General features: G+C 42.6%; 1 protein-coding gene across 1 annotated transcript in view; it reads right to left on the minus strand.

Annotated features, from left to right (window-relative positions):
- Positions 1-20,233, minus strand: part of LOC126259958 (voltage-dependent calcium channel subunit alpha-2/delta-3) — a 941,077-nt gene that overhangs the window by 409,422 nt on the left and 511,422 nt on the right. Inside the window, exon 4 of the mRNA XM_049957069.1 lies at positions 16,910-17,132. Coding sequence (XP_049813026.1) covers positions 16,910-17,132 — 223 coding nt within the window. The remainder of the gene's footprint in view (positions 1-16,909; positions 17,133-20,233) is intronic.

Consider the following 20,233-nt stretch of genomic DNA (forward strand, 5'->3'; position numbering starts at 1 on the left):
CAAAACATTTGACTTTTTTTCAAAACTTCTTTTTATTTTCACGTTTACAGTATGAAGTATAATATATTCAAATATTGATCAGTAGATCATTCCATTATTCTTAAGAATATCTAGATCAAGTGAAAGCTCCAATTTGATATTTATTTTACTTTTACAATATGAAAGACGGAATTCTACAATTTCTACACCAGCGTAACTTTTTATGTGCAAAATAGCTAAGCTTCAAAGACGTTAACTTGTTGACACTTCGTTGATATATATTACAACAGCTGTTAGTGAAATATTTTATTTTCTTTACTTATCTTTATCACTTTCAAGGAATTAAATCTTTTGCTGCAAAACGAGACCTCAGGCTGATCAGATTAACACCCCATTATTCCATTTCCCGCTATTCCTTTTGCAATGAAAATTCGGACAAAAATCACTTGTGTAATTTTCCCTCACGTCACTAAGTGTTTCGTTATTAATTTGATTACTTTCGAGCTAGTAAACATTTTCTGCAAGACTACACCTCACGCTGGTCCGATTGATGCTCCTTCTGTCCATTTTCTGCTCTTAGTTTGGCGATGAAAATTCGGACCAAAATTTTCCCTCTAATCAAAATTAATTTTTTCTTAATTATGTTGATTACGTTCAAAAAAGTAAACACTTTTTGCCAACCCAGGCCTCACGCTGGTCAGTTTGATACCCTATTTGTCCATTTCCGACTTCATCTGGCACTGAAAATTTCGGACAGAAATTCATTGTGAAATTCCTATGGGAACCTGTTTTTGCTCCACTTCAATTTTCCCAAGGGAAAGAAAAAGAACTATCCCTATACTATTTGACGTGTATTCACATCTGTTGTTACGTGAGCAGTTGCTGAACATTCCTCTGGTGACCAGAAATAAGCCTGGGAAAGAGGTTTAGTCTAGAAGCAAGTACAAAGCCAACTAGGATAAAACACGATTTATTATCGTAACACTATGGCCTCTGCTACTCTTATTTGAGATAGTTTACAATTTCTACGTAGTCTGTACTAGGTCACATATTGGAAATTACCGTCAAGAAGGACCGTAAGTCAGAACACATCTTCCTTACGAGATCTACGCATTGTTACTGATACCGTAACAGATGTTTGAAAATCAACATTTTTTCTTAACTAATGTTTGGTGTTGGTCAAAACTGCTCTTAGTTTTCTTCCGTCACATACATTTCTTTCGTAATGGAATAAAGATTATTTTATTCTTTTGTTATAGAAATGTTAATAAGAAAACAAGCTGGGTACACAAAAAAGCGCTGTTTTTAGGTAAGTGTGGTCGCCGGGCATAGCGAAACCGTTGGAGTGTAAAACATTGACAAAATCGGAGACATTTGTATATAGTACTAAAAACTGTTGCATGAACCGCTTGTAGTCCACAAAAAATTTTGCTCCCAGCACTGTGTAACAAACTAGTGTTGACAAAGTGGTTTGTAAGGGCTCTTTCACAAGATGGATACTGCTTTAAGCGACTTTCTATGAATTTTCCCCTCATCAGACAAGAAATATTCAAGGCTGGAATTTTTACTGGTCCGCAAATTCACAAATTGGTGGATTACGAATCAGAAGACAATGAATGTGAGAGAGACAGTTGCATGGTCTGCCTTCACGTCTGTTACTGAAAACCTTTTAGGGAATAAAAAGGATCCAGATTACATGTGCAGCATCAAAGCCACTTGGAAAAATTTCAAGAAGCTAGGTGGTAACTTGCTACACTTTCATATTAACTCCTTCACTGAAAATCTGGGACATTATAGTGAAGAGCAAATAGAACTCCTCCACCAGGACATTAAGGAGATACAGGAGTACTGCCAGAGTGGATCGAATGAAAGTATTATGGCTAAGAATTATTGGATGTTGAAGAGGGACAGTAAATATCAAGACTCGGGGAGGAAATCATAACAGGAAAAGTTGAAAATTAGACGTAGAAGTGTACTCACAATGTTGCTAAGAGATGTGGTTTTAGTGTTTTTAGTCCGTGCCTAAAAAAATAAAACAAGAATTTCGACAGTATAGACATTGATTAAAATTTAAATTTAATAATTATGCTTCATTTAGTTTGGGTTTGTTTACGAAATAACTTTTGTACTATCGGCCACGATTTTCTTTTTATTTATATTTTGCAGTACGCTTTTCGGAAAATGATTGTTTACTTGTATATATTTGCAACGGTACTTATTTCTATGTGTCACTATTTTTATTTAAATATACTGTTGAAGCTTCTGAAGAAATTAACTGAATCACTTTACAGTTTCCCTTGTAATATTATGTTTCTAGTTGTTGCGGTATTCAGTCCGAATATTGATTCGATGCAACTCTCACGCTGTTCTTTCCTGTTCAAGCTTCGGCATCTCCGAATAACTAGTGCAACCCACATACATTTGAACCTGTTCGTGTCTCATGATCTACCTCTGCAGTTTTTTGCCCCCCCCCCCCCTCCGCTTTCCTAGAATATTAGAAACTGACAATTCCTTGATGCTCAGAGTTGTCCTTTCAGCCCCTTTCTTCTTTTAGTCACGATACGTCACAAATTTCTTTTCTTCCCAATTCTGTTAGGTATTTCATCGTTAGTTACGGGATCTGCACATCTAATCTTCAGCGTTCTTCTGTACCAACACATTTCAAAAGCTTCTATTGTCCTTCTGTCTGAACTGTTTCTTGTCCATGCTACAATTCAGACAAATGCCTTCAGGAAAGAAGTCATTTCCTTACAATTAAACTTACATTCGATGTTAACAAATTTCTCTTCTTCAAAAATATTTTTCTTGCCATCGCCATTCTACATTTTATATCTCCCTACTTCACCCATAATAGCTTATTTTATTGACCAAATAGCAAAACTCGTCTACTACTTTTGGTCCCTCTGCATCGCCTGGTTACACAGACTGCATCCGCCTGCACGGAGTGGCGGCGCGTTTTGATGGCCCATGTCACGGATTTCGCGGCCCCTCTCGCCGGAGGTTCGAGTCCTCCCTCGGGCATGGGTGTGTGTGTTGTTCTTAGCATAAGTTAGTTTAAGTCGTTTGTAAGTCTAGAGGCCGATGACCTCAGCAGTTTGCTCCCTTAGCAACTCACACACATTTGAACTGCATCCCATTATCCTAAGTTCGCTTTTGCTGTGTTCATCTTATAGCCTCTTTTCAAGACATTTTCCATTCCATCCGACTGTACTTCGAAATTGTTTGCTCTCTCTGACAGAATTACAATGTCATCGACAAACCGTAGTTTTTATTTCTTCTTACCAATACCCTTCCCAGTTTACAGATCGTAAAACACTGGGAATAGGCTACAAACTGTCACATTCCCGTTTCAATCACAGTTCCCTATTCATGTCTTTCGTCTCGTACAACTGTCGTCAGGTTTCTGTACAGGTTATAAATAGCCTTTCGCTCCCTGTATTTTACCCTTACTACTTTCAGAAATTTAAAGAGTGTATTCCAGTGAAGTGTCAAAAGGTTTTTCCAAATCTATAAATGTTATGATCTTAGGTTCGCCTTTCCTTAACCAGACTTCTAAGATAAGTCGTAGGGTTGCATGTTACCACATTTCTTAGGAAAACACACTCATCTCTTCCAAGGTCAGCTTCTATCAGTTTTTCCATTCTGCTATAAAATAAATCAGTGTTTGGCAACATGACTTACTAAAGTCATAGTTCAGTAGTATTCACACTTGTCAGTTCCTTTCTTTGCGTACTACTGATTTCCATTTGAGCTCTTGTTATTCATACAGTTGCTACTTTTTTCTCCAAAAGCGTCTTTAATTTTCCTGTTGGCGTAATCTATCTTTCCCCTAGCTGTGCATGTTTCTATAGACTTACATTTGTTCTCTAGCCTCTCCTACTTAGCCATTTTGCATTTTCCACTTCCTGACACTCTCATTTTTAGACTCTCATATTCTCTTTCGCCTCCTTCGTTTGCTGCGTTCTTATATTTTTTTCCCTTTATTCAATATCTAGTGTTATTCAAGGATTTCTACCTGCCCTTGTCTTTTTACCTATTTGATTCTCTGCTGCTTTACTTTTGCATCTCTCGAAACTACCCATTCGTCTTACACTGTATTCCTTGCCCATCAGTTATTCGTTGCCTCGTGCTCCTGCCTCATGCTCCCTTTGAAAGTCTCAACAACCGCTGGTTCTTTCAACTTATCCTGGTCCCATCCCTTTTATTTCCTACCTTTTTTAAAATTCTACAGTTTTAATCTATAATTTAAAACCAATAAATTATGATTGGACACACCTGCCTCTGGAAATGTCTCACAGTTTAAAATCTGCTTCCGAAATCTCTGACTTATCATTATATAATCAATCTGAAACCTTCCGGTGTCTCAAAGTCTCTACCACGTATACAATCTTCATTCAACATTCTTAAGCCAAGTGTTAGCGATGATTAAATTATGCTCTGTGCAAAATTCTACCAGGCGGCTTCTTCTTCCATTTCTTCTTCTAGTCTATGTTCTCCTACTATTTTTCCTACTCTTCCTCTCCTACTATCGAATTCCAGTTGCCCATCACAGATTAATTTTCCTCATTAGTTATCCGAAAGCATTCTTTTATCTCACCACACATTTTTTCAATCTCTTTATTATTTGCTGACTTAGTTGGCGTATAAACTTTTATTACTTTGTTCGATGTTGTCTTTGTGTCTGTCTTGGCTACGATAATGCGTTCGCTATGCTGCCCCTAGTAGCTTTCAGGATTCTTATTCGTTATTAGACCTACTCCTGCACTACTTCTATTTGATTTTTTATTTATAACCTGTAGTCACACGACCAGAAGTCCTGTTCATCCTGCCACTGCACGTCAATAATACTCACTGTATTTTCTAACCTACCTACCCGATTAATGTATCTAATATTCCGCGCTTCGATCCATAAATTGCCGGTTTTGTTTTTCTGATGATGACATCTTCCCGACTAGTCTCCATCCGGAGATCAGAATGGAGAACTGCGGTTTACTGGCAGAAAACTCACTTGTCCGCCCTCTTCTGGAGTACTGTTATGCAATGTGGGATCCGCATCAGATAGGACTGACGGAAGACATCGAAAAAATTCAAAGAAGGGAAACCCGTTTTGTATTATCGCGAAATGAGGAGTGTATGCCAAGGATATTATACGTGGATTGGGGTAACAATCATCAAAACAAATGCGTTTTTCGTTGCGGCAGAATCTTCTCGTGAAATTTTAACTACCAACTTTTACCTCCGATTGCGAAAATATTCTGTTGGCATCCGCCTACATTGGGAGTAATAATCATCATGATAAAATAAGAGAAATCGGATCTCGCACAGAAATATTTAAGTGTTGGTTTTTCCCGAGCGCCGTTCGAGATTGGAATGACAGAGAAATAGCTTGATGGAGGTTCGATGAACCATTTGCCAGGCACCTAATTGTGAATTGCAGAGTAATCATGTAGATGCATATGCAGATGTTTAACCATAAAATTGAGATGCATATCCTGGGAAAAATAATGGCTGTAGTTTTTCCTTCCTTTCAGCCGTCAATATTTTATCATCATGTTTTTGGAGTATGAATGGAATTCCAGGTCTTCCAACAGACGTACCTTACGACCTTTGTTTAGCCTGTGGAGTATTTTGACATTTTGCTCTGTTATCAGAATGAGTGTCTTGTATTGTTTGTGCGTGGGGCTATTACTGATGTTGTGTCGGGTGTGTGCGTGTTTAGGCCTCAATGTGCTCTGTTTACATGATGTTGAAAACTAGGCCTGTTTGTCATAGTTTGAATGTAGAGAATTCCAGTCATATTATTTTGTATATTCCTGACTCTGAATATGTGTCATGATTGCAATTTATGTTACGTATTAAGTTTGTTGTAGCTTAGTAGATGTAGAGAATCCAGTTTCTACTCTGTGGGTTTTGAAGATATTTACAATCTTTGCCAATTTATGGGATGCTAGATATACATTTGGTTTTATTTTCGTCTTTTGTGGTCTGATTTGTATCAGAGTCTTTCTTCATTTTGCCTAGATATGCATCAACCATGGAAGCACTGTAGCCACCGGAAACTGCAATCTGTTTCACTATTTTTATTTCCGATTGCGTGTTTTCTTGATTGAAAGGTATTTTAATTGCCCTAAGCAGCACTGATCTTTGTTGTTGTTGTTGTGGTCTTCAGTCCAGAGACTGGTTTGATGCAGCTCTCCATGCTACTATATCCTGTGCAAGCTTCTTCATCTCGAAGTACCAACTGCAACCTACATCCTTCTGAATCTGCTTAGTGTATTCATCTCTTGGTCTCCCTCTACGATTTTTACCCTCCACGCTGCCCTCCAATACTAAATTGGTGATCCCTTGATGCTTTAGAACATGTCCTACCAACAGATCCCTTCTTCTAGTCGAGTTGTGCCACAAATTTCTCTTCTCCGCACTTCTATTCAGTACCTCCTCATGAGTTCCGTTATCTACCCATCTAATCTCCAGCATTCTTCTGTAGCACCACATTTCGAAAGCTTGTCTATTTATCGTTCATGTTTCACTTCCACACATGGCTACACTCCATACAAATACTTTCAGAAAAGACTCCTCACACTTAAATCTATACTCGATGTTAACAAACGTCTCATTCCGTAAACTAATTCCCTCAGCATCACCCGATTTAATTCGACTACATTCCATTATGCTCGTCTTAGTTTTGTTGATGTTCATCTAATATTCTCCTTTCAAGACACTCTCCATTCCTTTCAACTGCTCTTCTAGGTCCTTCGCTGTCTCTGGCAGAACAATGTCATCGGCAAAACTTCTTTTCCATGGATTTTAATTCCTTCTCCGAATTTTTCTTTTGTTTCCTTTACTGCTTGCTCAATATAGAGATTGAATAACATCGGGGATAGACTACAACCCTGTCTCACTCCCTTTCCAACCACTGCTTCCCTTTTAATACCCCTCGACTCTTATAACTGCCATCTGGTTTCTGTACAAATTATAAATAGCCTTTCGCTCTCTGTATTTTACCCCTCCCACATTCGGAATTTGAAAGAGAGTATTCCAGTCAACATTGTCAAAAGCCTTCTCTAAGTCTACAAATGCCAGAAACCTAGTTTGCCTTTCATTAATCTATCTTATAAGATAAGTCGTAGGGTCAATATTGCCTCACGTGTTGCAGCATTTCTATGGAATTCAAACTGATCTTCCCCGAGGTCGTCTTCTACCAGTTTTTCCATTCGTCTGTGAGGAATTCGTGTTAGTATTTTGCTGCCGTGACTTATTAAACTGAGAGTTCGTTAATTTTCACACCTGTCAACACCTGCTTTCTGTGGGATTGGAATTATTATATTCTTCTTGAAGTCTGAGGGTATTTCGCCTGTCTCATACATCTTGCTCACTAGATGGTAGAGTTTTGTCAGGGTTGGCTCTCCCATGGCTGAACTATACACTGCTTGTTTATGACGGTTTGGGTGACATGAAGTTGCAGGGGTTGTGTTGTTGACTACTGTATTTTTCCTATAAATTATGAATGTACATGTGTTGTTGCGTCTGGTGATATTTAGGCCTAGGTAACAGATAGTTTTGTCTTGTTCATGTTCCATTGTAAATGTAATTTTCTGTTGTAGACTACTGAAGAAATTTACGATGCCTGCTATGGTTTTGGCATCGCCTTTTGCTACCAGGAGTGTGACATTATCTCCTAGAAAATTCAGTTTCCTTTAGGCAGTGTTCTTGGCTATTAAACAGTTTGTGTTCCAAGAGGGTTGTTTACATGTCGGTTGTGTTACTAGATATACATGCCCCTATTGCTGTGCCATCTGTCTACCTACAAATATTATCGTAAAGTGTAAAGCATTTGTAACTTAGGAATAGCTGGAGAGTTCCACGAAGTTCAAGTACGCGGAATAGTGCGGTTGTTGTGAACAAAACATTGAAATTGCAAATAGACTCACGGCGAAATTCTGGCGGTGTATGGACTAAATACAGGGCGCGCCCAGTCGTAGCGGAATGGTGCCAACAATTTGATCAAGGCTGTATAGACGAGGGTGATGTTGATCAGGAAGTTCAGATCTTGCAGCATTTGATTTCCACTTTTCAGCAAACAGAAAAAGACATATGTGGGAAAAAATTTTGCAACGATGATGACATTCACAGGTCTGTGACGAAGGAGCTAGTGTCTAGCGGCGAGGAATCCAACGATTGCAAGAACGTTCCGACTCTTGTTTACAGAGACTTGGTAACTATGTTGAAAAATCGTGTTATGCATCTTTGTTTCTTTGAAGTGCATTTCAGCTTTCACTAAAAGTTACTTGGCCTGCAATGATAACGCGTAATCTTTCAGAATGAATTTTCACTCTGCGCTGATCTGATACTCTCTGACAGATTAAAACTGTTTACCAGATCGAGACTCCAATGTGGGACCTTTGCTTTTCACAGATAACTGCTCCATCGCCTTTTTTGTCGTCATTCTTCCGATGTGTATCTTCGCTGATTTTCGTCACTGTCTCTATGCGAATGTCACATGGCATATTTCAGATTCTATCGATGAGACCATCACTCAGTTTTTTTTAATTTTATTTATTTTTGTTACAGAGGTTTGCCAGTTATCTAACGAAACATGCTGAGCTACCATGCCGGCAGAACCTTGGTATACGGTCTGAGCTATCCAAACGCGACTCACGACCCGCACTCACAACTATACTTCAACCAGTACGTCGCTACGTATCTCCCTTATGGGTCGTGAGTTGGGCGTGGAAAGCTCAGTCGGAACCAAAACAGCACTAGTCCGCGAAATTAAAAGAACCCAGCTTCGGGTACCGGACTGACACACAGTTTTAATCTGACAGAAAGTTTCAACGTGTAACTTATTTTTTGAATATCCCTCGAATTTTTCGAGAGAGTAAATATATTGATAATCTATACTCACTTTAACGATTGGTCACTATAACCTCATAAAACAATTAGTATGTTATCAGGACCATATTAACCACCAGGATGCATGTATCTTTTTTCTCCATGTAAAGCTATGCACTGTTTTGGTTCCGCAATCGTATAAAGGGTAGTCAAATGAAAAAAAAAGAGACAGATTGGAAAGGAGCAAGTAACCTGTTTATTATTTCAAAAGTAACCGCCATAACTGTTAATAAATTTATCCCACTGTGAGAAAAGGCGGGCCGGCTGCTGTGGCCGAGCGGTTCTAGGCGCATCAGTCCGGAACCGCGCTGCTGCTACGGTCGCAGGTTCGAATCCTGCCTCGGGCATAGATGTGTGTGGTGTCCTTAGGTTAGTTAGGTTTAAGTAGTTCTAAGTCTAGGGGACTGATGACCTCAGATGTTACGTCCCATAGTGCTTAGAGCCATTTTAACCATTTTTGAAGACAAGACGGATTGTGCCTTCATGGAAAAATGTTTGCGGTTGCCTACGGAACCATGAATGTTCCTAGGCTTGCACCAATATGTCCGAAGCAAATTGACGGCCACGAATGAGTTTCTACAGAGCTACAAGGTTTTATCGAGTACGCTACGTATGTTTCGCTGGGAAGCCCTTACACATTCTCCATACTTTTCCGATCTCTCTCCATGTTGTGTCTATGTTTTTGGAGGCCTGAAGAAAGGCATTCATGACCGTCTATTTGCTTCCGACGAAGAGATGCACGCCTGGGTACAATCATGGTTTCGTAGGAAACTGCAAACGTTTTTCCATGAGGGCAATGACCCCTTTGTCTCGCAGTGGGATAAATTTATTGACAGTTATGAGAATTACTTTTGAAATCATAAACAGTTTAATTAATTTTTTCCCTCTGTCTCATTTGACTGTCGCTTATAGTTCTAGGTGAGTTATATTCCTCTTTAGGCATTCCCTGTTAGTTGGTTATCTTATCAGCAAATACATAATTATTAAAAATCATTGTAGATCTAAAAAATATTTACTGGCAATATGTATGTAAACAGCAACATAGTTCCTGGAGGTGTACATACATAAATTATCACTTCGTATGTACACGCTGATTCAGTTGTTAATTTATGAGTGGGATATGTTTTCGCTGGAGGCCACGGTTTCCTAGTTATTCATGGAAAACGCACAAAAGTAAGTTTAAAACGCACCTCCACCCCACACTCATCCCTCACGTCAGGATTTCTATCTGTCCCTCGTGGCACTTACGTTTGAGGGCGTTTCTGCAGCGCATAAGCAATATAGGAGGACTTCTATACGGTTGTATAAGCATGGAAATGTAGGCAAGGGATTAGTTTGACATTTGTGTTTTCCGATGTACATGTGGTAAATACAGAAACGTCATCTATGCCTTCGTTATTACCAAATGGTTCCGAACAGGGCCAACGTTCTGTTTTGCTTTTCTTGGCTGCCGAAGGACTATCATCGATAGACATCCATTGGAAAATGAATAATGGGCATGGGGAGAAATTACAGAGAACAATTAAGGTGAAACGTCCGGGAAAACTGCGACATGAATTGCTGCTACTTCATCATAACCACGTCCCCACGTTGAAGATGTCTAAACACGCAAGTCATGCCAAATCAAGTTGGAGACAAAAAAATGGCTCTGAGCACTATGGGACTCAACATCTTAGGTCATAAGTCCCCTAGAACTTAGAACTACTTAAACCTAACTTACCTAAGGACATCACACACATCCATGCCCGAGGCAGGATTCGAACCTGCGACCGTAGCAGTCCCGCGGTTCCGGACTGCAGCGCCAGAACCGCTAGACCACCGCGGCCGGCCAGTTGGAGACACTCGGGCGCCTGTCATATAGTCTTCCCATGCGGTTAACACGCATTCGATTCCTTAAAAAAGGTGTTGAAGGATCGACGATATCTCTGGGAAGTGGATGTGCGCAGGCAGTGATGGACTTCCTCGCAGCCTGGTGCGTCGTGAGATGATTTCCTCAACGCTCACGGCGATTTTGCATAACTGGCGTACCGATTCTGGACTGTACGGTCGTGAAAGGGAAACTTTTTCATCATCCTTTATATGTGGTAACAGAAGGAACAAATCAAGTTTTGGACACGACAAGAAAGGATTGAAACGATTGCACATGCAGAACATGCAGAAGACTACAAATATCCAGCAGTAAAAATGGCACAGGATAGTAAACAAGATATGGAGATTAATTCAACAATAAATTCTGGAAAGCTCAATATTGGAACATTAAATGGTATTTTATGGAATTTAACAGATTGTACAGTAAAGGAAAAAATCTTCAAAACAATTATTAGAAGCGTTATGACACATGAGGCAACGCCCTTGCTGCAGTGGATACACCGGTTCCCGTGAGATCACCGAAGTTAAGCGGGCGTGGTCGGCGCTTGGATGGGCGACCATCCAGGCCACCATGCGCTGTTGCCATTTTTCGGGGTGCACTCAGCCTCGTGATGCCAATTGAGGAGCTATTCGACCGAATAGTACCGGTTTCGGCCAAGAATACCATCATAACGACCGGGAGAGCGGTGTGCTGACCCCACGCCCCTCCTATCCGCATCCTCCACTGAGGATGACACGGCGGTCGGATGGTCCCGGTAGGCCACTCGTGGCCTGAAGACGGAGTGAGTTATGACACATGGCTCAGAAGTAAAGAAAAGGGAATTCCAATTAATGAAAATATTGATGGCAACTAAGCTGGTCTTTTGGAGACGTTTGTAGACACATTAGTGCGGAAAAGGTTTAGAAATGAAGTCACAAGGGAGGAAAATGGATGTCACGAAAGATTATGTGAACGAAAGACAACACGTATGGTATGGACACACGAAAAGGATGTCAGAGGAGAAATTGCTGTGGCCGATCATCGCGTGGGACCCACTAGGAAAGAAGAAAAGAGGGAAACAACTGGCCACATTAACACAAGGTTCAAATGGCTCTAAGCACTATGGGACTTAACATCTAAGGTCATGAGTCCCCTAGACTTAGAACTACTTAAATCTAACTAACCTAAGGACAATACACACATCCATGCCCGAGGCAGCATTCGAACCTGCGACTGTAGCAGCAGCGTGGTTCCAGAGGTTTCTAAACCTAGAACCGTTCGGCCACAACGGCCGGCTTAACACAAGGAATTCACGCGTTAATTAGAGGAAAAAGTAGTGAAGAACATTTGTGGACAGATAGGCACAAATGAAGAACGATAGTTAAGATTGGTGTATAATCTTTCGTTACCAGAAAACGTAAACATATCGTAAAAATCGGGAATGATAACAATATGTAAATATAAAATATTAAGAAGGAACATTGTGTTATTTGATGTCATTACACTGAGGTGAAAGAAGTCATGGGACACCTTGTAAGATCGTACCCGGACCTCCTTCTTCCCATTGTAGTGCGTAGTGCAGCAGCTCAACGTGGCGCGGGCTCAACAAGTCGTTACAGAAATACTGAGCTATGCTACCTCTATAACCATAGTTGCGAACGTTTTGACGGTGCAGGATTTTGTGCACAAACAGACCTCACTATCATGTCTCATAAATGTTCAATGGAATTCCTGTCAGGCGAAGTGGGTGGCCAAATCATTCGCTCGAATTGTCCAGAACGTTTTTCAAATCAATCGCGAACAATGCGGTCCAGTGAATAGCGCATAGTCATCCATTAAAATTCCATCGTTGTTTGGAGACATGTAGTCCATGAATGGCTGTACACGGTCTCCAAGTAGCCGAGGACCAAGTCCATTCTACGAGGGTCACTCCAAAGGAAATGCACACTATTTTTGTAAAAATGCAGTTTTCATTCTGCACCTGTGAAAGTTTTACAGTGTGTAGATACATCCTTCCCGCTTGTTTTCGAACTTAGTTCGACCTGTTCCCGTGAGTGGCGCCGTCACAGCATGTCTTCAAGATGGCTGCTACTCTTGAAGCAACGTCTGTCATAGAATTCCTGTGCCGTGAAAACGAGACAGTGGGAAACATCCACAAGAGGTGGAAAAAGGTTTATGGAGATGCTGCTGTCTGTCGCAGTACAGTTAGTCGGTGGGCAAGCAGGTTATGCGATGAAAGCGGGCACGGCAATATTGAGGATTGTTCTCGGAGCGGCAGGCCTCATACTGCACACACTCCAGACAATGTGCAGAGTTAACGAACCGACTGCTGACAGACGCATCACAGTGAACCAATTGTCACGCTACATTGAGATAGGGGAAGGAAGTGTTGGCGTTAAAAAAGGTTTGTGCCAGGTGGGTTCCCAGGATGTTGACAGTAGCTCACAAAGAAACAAGAAAAACGGTATGCAGCGAACTTTTGGAACAGTACGAGAATGGTGGGGATGAATTACTTGGAAGAATTGTGACAAGTGATGAAACATGGCTCTATCATTTTTCACCAGAGACGAAGAGGCTATCAATGGAGTGGCATCATGCAAATTCAACCAAGAAAAAAAATTCAAAATCACACCTTCTGCTGAAAGAGTTATGGTTACAGTGTTTTTCGATTTCGAAGGACTCTTGCTTGTGGACATCATGCCAAGTGGAACCACCATAAATTCTGATGCATATGTGACGACACTGAAGAAACTTCAAGCTCGACTGAGTCGTATTCGACCACATCGGCAAAAGCAGGATGTTTTGCTGTTGCACGACAATGCACGGCCACATGTGAGTCAAAAAACCATGGAACACTCGCCTTAGAGTCCTGACCCGGCTCCGTGTGACTGTCATCTCTTTGGGAAACTGAAAGACTCTCTTAGTGGAACAAGGTTACAAGAAGATGACGCCCTTGTGCACGCTGCAAAACAGTGGCTCCAACAGGTTGGTCCAGAATTTTACCGTGCGGGTATACAGGCGCTAGTTCCAAGATGGCGTTAAGGCAGTTAGAAGGGATGGAAATTATGTGGAGAAATGAAAATATTGTTCCTAAAGGTTGTCTCTACACACTGCAAAACTTCCAAACATGTAGAATAGAAGATGGATTTTAAAAAAAATAGTGTGTATTTCTTTTGGAGTGACCCTCGTATATAAACACATCTTAAACGACTAAGGAGCCACCACCAGCTTGCACAATGCGTTGCTGACAATCTGGGTCCATGGCTTTGAGGGGCCTGGGCCACACTCGAACCATATCATCAGCTAATACCAACTGAAATCGGGACTCATCTGACCAGGCTCGGCTTTCCAGTCGTCTAGGGTCCAACCGATACGGTCACGAGCCCAAGAGAGGTGCTACAGGCGATGTGGTGATGTTAGCAAAGGCGCTTGCATTGGTTGTGCCCTCCCATAGCCCATTTACGCCAAATTCTGCCGCGTTGTCCTACGAATACGTTTGTCGTGCGATCCACATTGATTCCTGTGGCTATTTCACGAATTATTGCTTGTCGTTAGCACGGACAACCTTACTCAAACGCCGCAGCTTTCGGTCGTTAAGTGAAGGTCGTCGTCCACTGCGTTGTCCGTGGTGAGAGGTAATGCCGGAAATTTGATGTTCTCGGCACAATCTTGATACTGTGGAGCTCAGAAAATTGAATTCCGAAACGATTTCGGAAATGGCTTGTTCCATGTGTCTAGCCCCAATTACCATTACGAGTTCAAAGTCTTTAAATTCCCTTGGTGCGGTCATAACCACGTTCGAAACATTTTCATGCGAAACACGGTAGTACAAGTGACAGCTACGCCAATGCAATGTTCCTTTATACGGGGTTTTCAAAAAGTATCTCCGCAGTGCCGTATGATAGTTAGCCGCGTGTGCCGTATGATTGTTCGCCTGCCTGGGTTACTTTCGTTCAAGTGGACTCTCCCAACGTTCCACTGTTTCGTTTATCTCAGCCAGCGTCAAGAGTATCGTTGGTTTGTGTCGTTACGTGTTGACGTGAACGTTTAAGTTTAGTTCCTTCGTTCGTTTGTATCGTTTTTGTCACTGTTAAAATGCTAACCATTGAAGGACGTGTGTTTTTAGTCGAACCAGTGTTCAAAGCTTGCGGTAAATAAACAGTTTCAGTTCGTCAAACATTTAACTCACTTTTCCCGGAGACAACACTCCCACATCGCGATACTGTGCGAGATTTGATTAACAAATTTCGAAGTACGGGTTCAATGACAGATGCAACGAGAATTGGTCGTCCTAGCGTTTTGTCTGAGGATAAACTGCTCGATAGTTCCGATAAAATGTCCATGAGTCCGAACAAGTCGGTAAGAAAACTCGCCCAAGACATCGATGTCAGTGTCGGAACGGCCCACATAGCTGTAAGGAAAAAATTAGAACTTTTCCCATACAAAGTGACAGTCGTGCAAGAACTGAAACATACTGATCATGGCAAGAGACAGCATTATTGTCAAAGGTTGAAACATTTCGTCCAACAAAATGGAAGGGATATTCTTAACGAAACGTTTTTCACAGAAGAGGCGTGGTTTCTTTTATCTGGGTACATGAACTCGCAAAATTCTCGTATATGGCAAATCCATTGTGTATTCATGAGGAACCACTTCATTCTGTGAAAATATGAGTTTGAATTGCAATTTCTAGACGTCGGATTGTGGGCCCCATATTTTTCAACGAAACAATAAACGCACAACGATACTGCAGTGATATTCTGTACCCATTCATAGGAGAACTTACGTTAAGTGAAATACTGAACTGTTATTCTCAACAGCTCGCGTTTCGATGTCACTGCTTGCTGATGTTTTTGGTGATCGCATAATTTCACAGGGACTTTGGCCTCCACGATCGCCTGACCTAACACCACCTGACTTTTTCTTCTGGGGTGCAGCGAAAGCAACTGTCTATAAAAACCGCCCAAAATCCATCGATGAATTGAAAACTTCACTGCTTCTGTTACAGAAGAAATGTTACAGCTTTTGTTTGGAAACATGATTGGACGAATTGAATTGTGTAGTCAACAACAGGGGGGACACTTTTCCAACATTTAATGTGAAAATTTGTAAGTAAAAATGAATATTTAATAAACTAATAACTTGTATTTCACTGATTTTCATTTCGGTATATTCAGTGTGGCATACGGCACGCGCGGCTAACAATCATACGGCACAATCATACCCCGTACCTTGTGTACGCGATACTACCGTGATCTTGTTTTTGCACACCGCTCTCTCACGACTTCTGTCACCTCGGTGTATGATCACGCAGTCGTGTTCGGATTTAACATCCTACAGACACATTTACATTTACATTCCGCAAGTCACCCAACGGTGTGTGGCGGAGGGCACTTTACGTGCCACTGTCATTACCTCCCTTTTCTGTTCCAGTCGCGTATGGTTCGCGGGAAGAACGACTGTCGGAAAGACTCCGTGCGCGCTCGAATCTCTCTAATTTTACATTCGTGATCTCCTCGGGAGGTATAAGTAGGGGGAAGCAATATATTCGATACCTCATCCAGAAACGCACCCTCTCGAAACCTGGCGAGCAAGCTACACCGCGATGCAGAGCGCCTCTCTTGCACAGTCTGCCACTTGAGTTTGCTAAACATCTCCGTAACGCTATCACGGTTACCAAATAACCCTGTGACGAAACGCGCCGCTCTTCTTTGGATCTTCTCTATCTCCTCCGTCAACCCGATCTGGTACGGATCCCATACTGATGAGCAATACTCAAGTATAGGTCGAACGAGTGTTTTGTAAGCCACCTCCTTTGTTGATGGACTACATTTTCTAAGGACTCTCCCAATGAATCTCAACCTGGTACCCGCCTTACCAACAATTAATTTTACATGATCATTCCACTTCAAATCGTTCCGTACGCATACTCCCAGATATTTTACAGAAGTAACTGCTACCAGTGTTTGTTCCGCTATCATATAATCATACAATAAAGGGTCCTTCTTTCTATGTATTCGCAATACGTTACATTTGTCTATGTTAAGGGTCAGTTACCACTCCCTGCACCAAGTGCCTATCCGCTGTAGATCTTCCTGCATTTCGCTACAATTTTCTGGTGGAGATTAGCTCCCAGCCTGTACACTATCATCACCTGGTGTGATGGAGAAGGCGGCGGGCGGGACCCACCTGAGTCGTGCACGTCGGGCGGCATGAGCACGGCGCTGAGGCTGGTGTTGACGGCGAGCTGGTCGAAGTGGCGGTTGGGCGTGAGCGCCATCTCCTGGTAGCCGGGCCGCAGCCGGCCGTCCGGCCCGTACTCGTTGAGGCGGCGCGAGTTGTAGTAGCGCGCACCCGACGACCGCTCCGGGCGGTGTGACAGCGCCGCCTGCTCCGCCGAGTCCATGATCCTCTGCGCACAAACAACACGGGCAGGACCGCCGTGAGACACAGGGAGCAGCAACGGCTATGGAGCGAGCATAGTGTACTCTAAACTACAACGAAGCGCCAAAGAAACTGGTATAGGCAGGCGTACTCAAATACAGACATACGTAAACAGGCACAACACGGCGCTGCGGTCGACACAGCAAGCGTCTGGCGCAGTTGTTAGATCGGTTACTGCTGCTACAATGGCAGGTTATCAAGATTTAAGTGAGTTTGAGCGTGGTACACTACTGGCCATTAAAATTGCTACACCACGAAGATGACATGCTACAGGCACGAAATTTAACCGACAGGAAGAAGATACTGTGATATGCAAATGATTAGCTTTACAGAGCATTCACACAAGGTTCGCGCCGGTGGCGACACCTACAAAGTGCTGACATGAGGAAAGTTCCAACTGATTTCTCATACACAAACAGCAGTTGACCGGCGTTGCCTGGTGAAACGTCGTTGTGACGCCTCGTGTAAGGAGGGGAAACGCGCACCATCACGTTTCCGACTTTGATAAAGGTCGGATTGTAACTTACCGCGATTGCGGTTTATCGTATCGCGACATTGCTGCTCGCGTTGGTCGAGATCCAATGACTGTTAGCAGAATATGGAATCGGTGGGTTCAGAAGGGTAATATGGAACGCCGTGCTGGATGCCAACGGCCTCGTATCACTAGCAGTCGAGATGACAGGCATTTTATCCGCATGGCTGTAACGGATCGTGCAGGCACGTCTCGATCCCTGAGTCAACAGATGGGGACGTTTGCAAGACAACAACCATCTGCACGAACAGTTCGACGACGTTTGCAGCAGCATGGACCATCAGCTCGGACACCAAGGCTGCGGTTACCCTTGACGCTGCATCACAGACAGGAGCGCCTACGATGGTGTACTCAACGAGCAACCTGGGTGCACGAATGGCAAAACGTCATTTTTTCGGATGAATCCATGTTCTGTTTACAGCATCACGATGGTCGCATCCATGTTTGGCGACATCCCGGTGAACGCACATTGGAAGCGTGTATTTGTCATCGCCATACTGGCGTATCACCCGGCGTGATGGTATTGGTTACACGTGTCGGTCACCTCTTGTGCGCACTGACGGCACTTTGAACAGTGGACGTTACATTTCAGATGTGTTACGACCTGTGCCTTTACCCTTCATTCGATTCCTGCGAAACTCTACATTTCAGCAGGCTAATGCACGACCTCTTGTTGCAGGTCCTGTACGGGCCTTTCTGGATACAGAAAATGTTCGACTGCTGCCCTGGTCAACGCATTCTCCAGATCTCTCACCAATTCAAAAGTCTGGTAAATGGATGCCGAGCAACTGGCTCGTCACAATATGCCAGTCGCTACTCTTGATAAACTGTGGTATCGTGTTGAAGCTGCATGGGCAGCTGTACCTGTACACGCCATCCAAGCTCTGTTTGACTTATGGCCCAGGCGTATCAAGGCCTTTATTACGGCCAGAGGTGGTTGTTCAAAAATGGTTCAAATGGCTCTGAGCACTATGGGACTCAACTGCCGTGGTCATTAGTCCCCTAGAACTTAGAACTACTTAAAGCTAACTAACCTAAGGACATCACACACATCCATGCCCGAGGCAGGATTCGAACCTGCGACCGTAGCAGTCGCACGGTTCCGGACTGCGCGCCTAGAACCGCGAGACCACCGCGGCCGGCCAGAGGTGGTTGTTCTGGGTACTGATTTCTCAGGATCTATGCACCCAAATTGCGTGAAAATGTAATCACATGTCAGTTCTAGTATAATATATTTGTCCAATGAATACCCGTTTATCATCTGCATTTCTTCTTGGTGTACCAATTTTAATGGCCAGTAGTGTATTATGGTCGGCGCACGAGCGATGGGACGCAGCATCTCCGAGGCAGCGATGAAGTGGGGATTTTCCCGTACAGCCATTTCACGAGGGTACCGCTAACATCAGGAATGAAGTAAAACATCAGATTTCCGATTTTACTGCGGCTGGAAAAAGATCCTGCAAGAACGAGACCAACTACGACTGAAGAGAACCGTTCAACGTGACAGAAGTGCAACCCTTCCGCAAACTGCTGCAGATTTCAGTTCTGGGGCTTCAACATGTGTCTGCCTGCTGTAACGCCGGAAATGCATATCCTCCTATTTCCATCTATTGTACTATAAATTTTTTTCCTTATTTTGTTACCTGAAGATATGACGTTTCTGTGTCTTTGTATATTGTAATTGTTTTACTATATATATATATATATATATATATATATATATATATATATATATGCATTTATGTCGATGTATAATTGGTTTGTTTTGTAAATACTATTTGTATTTTTATGCTGGGTCTTGCCTAGGGAAAACTATGCTATCGAACGAATACATCGATTGGTCGTGTGGAGAACCAAAGTGTTTAGGATCTTTGGTAGTGTGAACTCTGCCGCGTGGAGCGCGGGCAGAGCAGCGAGAGTCTGGCTGGAGTAGTGCAGTGGGGCAGGTGTGTTGTGTGACGTTCCCGCCAGTTGCCGCGCTTTCGGGGTTTGGCAGTATGTAATTGCGCTCGACTTGCTATGATAGTTTCTGACATTGTGTCGCGGACGGGAAGCATTAGCTGGTGCACATCAAGAGCCCGTTTCGCCTGGTGACAGTGTCGAGAAGAAGGCGCGCCGACATCCAGCTTCTGCAACAGCGACGGCCGACAATGAGTGACTGTCGCCACCTCCTCGATCGACGGCTTCAAACCTTCAATCAACAAACAAGGAAGACTGGACGCACGTAAAGTTTTAGAACTGTATGGCAGACCTCAGCTTTTCAAACTGTTCCATTTTCATAACTAAAATTACAGCAACTTATCATGAACATTTGTTGCTCATTGTCCCAATTGCATTACTAAGCAAGGTCCCTTCCTTTTCCGGAATGAACCCGAGTGTCGTTGAAATTCAAACGCCAGCATTAAAGTAATATCATTCCATTTCACTGTGTTAATTTCAAAGTTCAGTTAAAATATTCATAGCTGGTTACAATATTTAGATTACACAAGCACAAATTAAGAGTGCGAGTTTTGTTACCATATTTTAGCTTACCTGTG

This window comes from Schistocerca nitens, chromosome 5 (genome assembly GCF_023898315.1).
Source record: "Schistocerca nitens isolate TAMUIC-IGC-003100 chromosome 5, iqSchNite1.1, whole genome shotgun sequence".
In the NCBI taxonomy this organism is placed as follows: Eukaryota; Metazoa; Arthropoda; class Insecta; order Orthoptera; family Acrididae; genus Schistocerca; species Schistocerca nitens.